Here is a 2,869-nt window from a genome sequence, read left to right as displayed (position 1 = left end):
TGACCTCAAGTAATCCACCTGCCTCGGCCTCCCAAGATGCTGGGATTACATGAGTGAGCTACCGCGCCCGGTCCCTGTAGCATTTTTTACATCAGTGAAAATCACTCCCTTTTTCTTCAAAATTTCCTCCTGTTTTGGTTCCTGGGATATTGAATGCCGTCGTCCCCCATCTATGAATTCACTGAGCACTGCTTCTTGGGCCAGGAACTGTGCCAGACTCAGTGTTTTCTACTTCTCTGAGACTTAGTCTTTTTGGCTAGCTCCTCATTTCTTTTTTTCCTCTACCCTCCTCCACCTCAGCTGTCATCACAGTACAAGACTCAGTCTTGATTCCTCTGCTTTTATCCTTATGTTCTTTTCTTTGCTTCTAAATATTAATTTTAATTACTTCGAAGCAACCTAACTTAGTAGCAAATGTTTAACCACTGTAATTGCTAAACTGGAAAATCAGCATTATTTGTATCTGACCAATTATATAAAACTCATCAATTTTTCTTTTGACAAAAAATACAGGTTGAGTATCCTTTATCTGAAATGCTTAGAACCAGAAGTGTTTTGGATTTTTTATTTTTTCAGACTGGAATATTTGTATTATACTTCCCAGCTGGGCATCCCTAATCCAAAAAGCTGAAATCCAAAATACTTCAATGAGCATTTCCTTTAAGCATGACCTTTGAGTGTCACATCAGCACTCAAGTTTCAGATCTTGGAACATTTTAGATTTTAGATTTTTGGACCAGGGATATTCAACCTATAGTAGAAATCCTGAAGAGTAAGGGAGAGTCTACTAATTAAGAGGTCACGTTTACTAATCTAGCACCATAATTCCAGTCTTAGAACCTCCCAAGCAGCTGAAAGGAGGATGGGAAGAGGCAAAGATGTTGGAAAGTAAGGATAGTTCTTAGCTCCATTTTTGTTCTAAGGCAATGCAGGGTCTAGCAAAGAAGAAAAATCATTAGGCTGAAGACAAAGCAAAAGCTTTTGGTTCAGACGGTAAAGAAGGCCTGAAGAGCAGTGGAATCAGCGTATACAGAAGGCAGTGCTGGAGTCGACCTCATGAACTAGGGGGTATCTTCTTGGCATCTGATTCCTCTTTAATTTCTTCAATTGTTTTAGCTAGATTTGGTATGTCATAGTTCTGAGCCACATACATTCCAACCACATTGCCAAAAGTAAATGCAAGCAAGAACTGGAATGTGACGTCGACAACGAGGGCAAGGAGGACAAAGGATTCAATGGGCCGCTGCAGCCCCATATTCTTTCCTTTAGGTACATGAACCTTCACACCACAGCTTCAACTGTTACTACTGTGCACAGCTATTCATCTGACTGCCATTCCTCAATCTGCCAACTCTCTACCAAATATGTTCACTTGAATAGTTAAATAATCGTTCTCCTTGTCTCACCATGTACTAAACTCAACTCATCACATTTCTCTTTCCCAGATGGACTCCCTGTCCTGGCATCTCCATTTCCATTGATGACATGCAGTTATCTTAGTTATACCACTGACGTTTTGGGGTCATTTTAGCTTGTTCTTTTTTTCCCACTCTGCTAGGCAGCTGTTAACTAGCCCTGTTGTTGAAATGTTCTTCTTCTCCATCCTCTCCTTTTCACGCCCATCATCACCAACCTACTGACCCCATGGTTACTACTTACAGAGCCTCCTGATTAGGGTCCTCACTTGGGATCTTTTCATCCTGTACATCCTATACACTGCAGGTAAAAGAGCATAGTAGTTAAGAGCATAGCCTCTGGGGCTGTTACCACCAGTCTTATATCATCTTGTGACACTTTCTATTTTGGAACTCTTAAATAATTAAAAAATCTCCCTAGCTAGATTGTCAGCTTTCTGAGTAATCCAAATGATGAGTACCTTCACTTTGAGAAAGGAGAGCACTTTTTTTTTTTTTTTTTGAGACGGAGTTTCACTCTTGTTGCCCAGGCTAGAGTGCAATGGCATGATCTCAGCTCACTGCAACCTCCATACCCCACCCCTGCCCCCCCAGGTCAAGTGACTCTCTTGTCTCAGCCTCCCGAATAGCTGGGATTACAGGCGCCCACCTCCACGCCTGGCTAATTTTTTGTATTTTTAGTAGAGATGGGGTTTCATTATGCTGGCCAGGCTGGTCTCGAACTCCAGACCTCAGGTGATCCACCCGCTTCAGCCTCCCAAAGTGCTGGGATTACAGGCATGAGCCACCACACCCGGCCAGCACTTTTTTAAAGTACAAAAAAAGTGGTCAGGTACAGTGGCTCACACTTGTACTTGTAATCCCAGCACTTTGGGAGGCCAAGGTGAGACGATCGCTTGAGCCCAGGAGTTCGAGACCAGCCTGAGCAACATGGCAAGATCCTGTCTCTACATCATGCTACTGCACTCCAGCCTCGGTGACAGAGTGAGGCTCTGTCTCAAAAACAAACAAACAAACAAAAAAACTAAGCAGCAACTACATGCCAGGTACTTCACAAAATTAACCTTGGCATATCCCACAGTGACTATCACAGGATATCACAGAAGATAAGTCAACAGATACTATGTGTTTAAAGAACCGAGTCCTCTGCTTTACCCGTTTCATCTCCAGCTGGTCTTTGCTTATGTTCCTTTCTATCTCTGTAATCCCTTTTTCTACTCCCACCTCAAAGCTTCAGATTTTGCCCATCCTTCAGGACTGGCGCAAGTTCTACGTCCTCCAGGAAGTCACTGACCCCTGATCATTTGGGCTAGTTGTGTCAGAGTTGCAAAGAACAAGTGTGGATTTGAGAACTATCAGACCCGAGTTTTCTTACATTCTGCTACATACTTTCTGTTTAGATCTTCATCAGCTATGTAATGTCTTTAGTTTCCTCCTCTGCAAAATGAGAATGA

The 2,869-nt window shown here is 42.7% G+C and overlaps 1 protein-coding gene across 1 annotated transcript; it reads right to left on the bottom strand.

Annotated features, from left to right (window-relative positions):
- Positions 1-1,054: 1,054 nt before the first annotated feature.
- On the bottom strand, positions 1,055-1,255 carry LOC105711074 (short transmembrane mitochondrial protein 1-like). The gene has a single exon (XM_012443664.2). The coding sequence runs from the start codon at positions 1,253-1,255 to the stop codon at positions 1,055-1,057; it is 201 nt and encodes a 66-aa protein (XP_012299087.1).
- Positions 1,256-2,869: the final 1,614 nt, after the last annotated feature.

Source organism: Aotus nancymaae, unplaced genomic scaffold, assembly GCF_030222135.1.
Source record: "Aotus nancymaae isolate 86718 unplaced genomic scaffold, 86718_ANA_hifiasm-v0.15.2.pri h1tg000058l, whole genome shotgun sequence".
Taxonomy (NCBI): domain Eukaryota; kingdom Metazoa; phylum Chordata; class Mammalia; order Primates; family Aotidae; genus Aotus; species Aotus nancymaae.
This window is presented reverse-complemented; position numbering and strand designations above follow the sequence as displayed.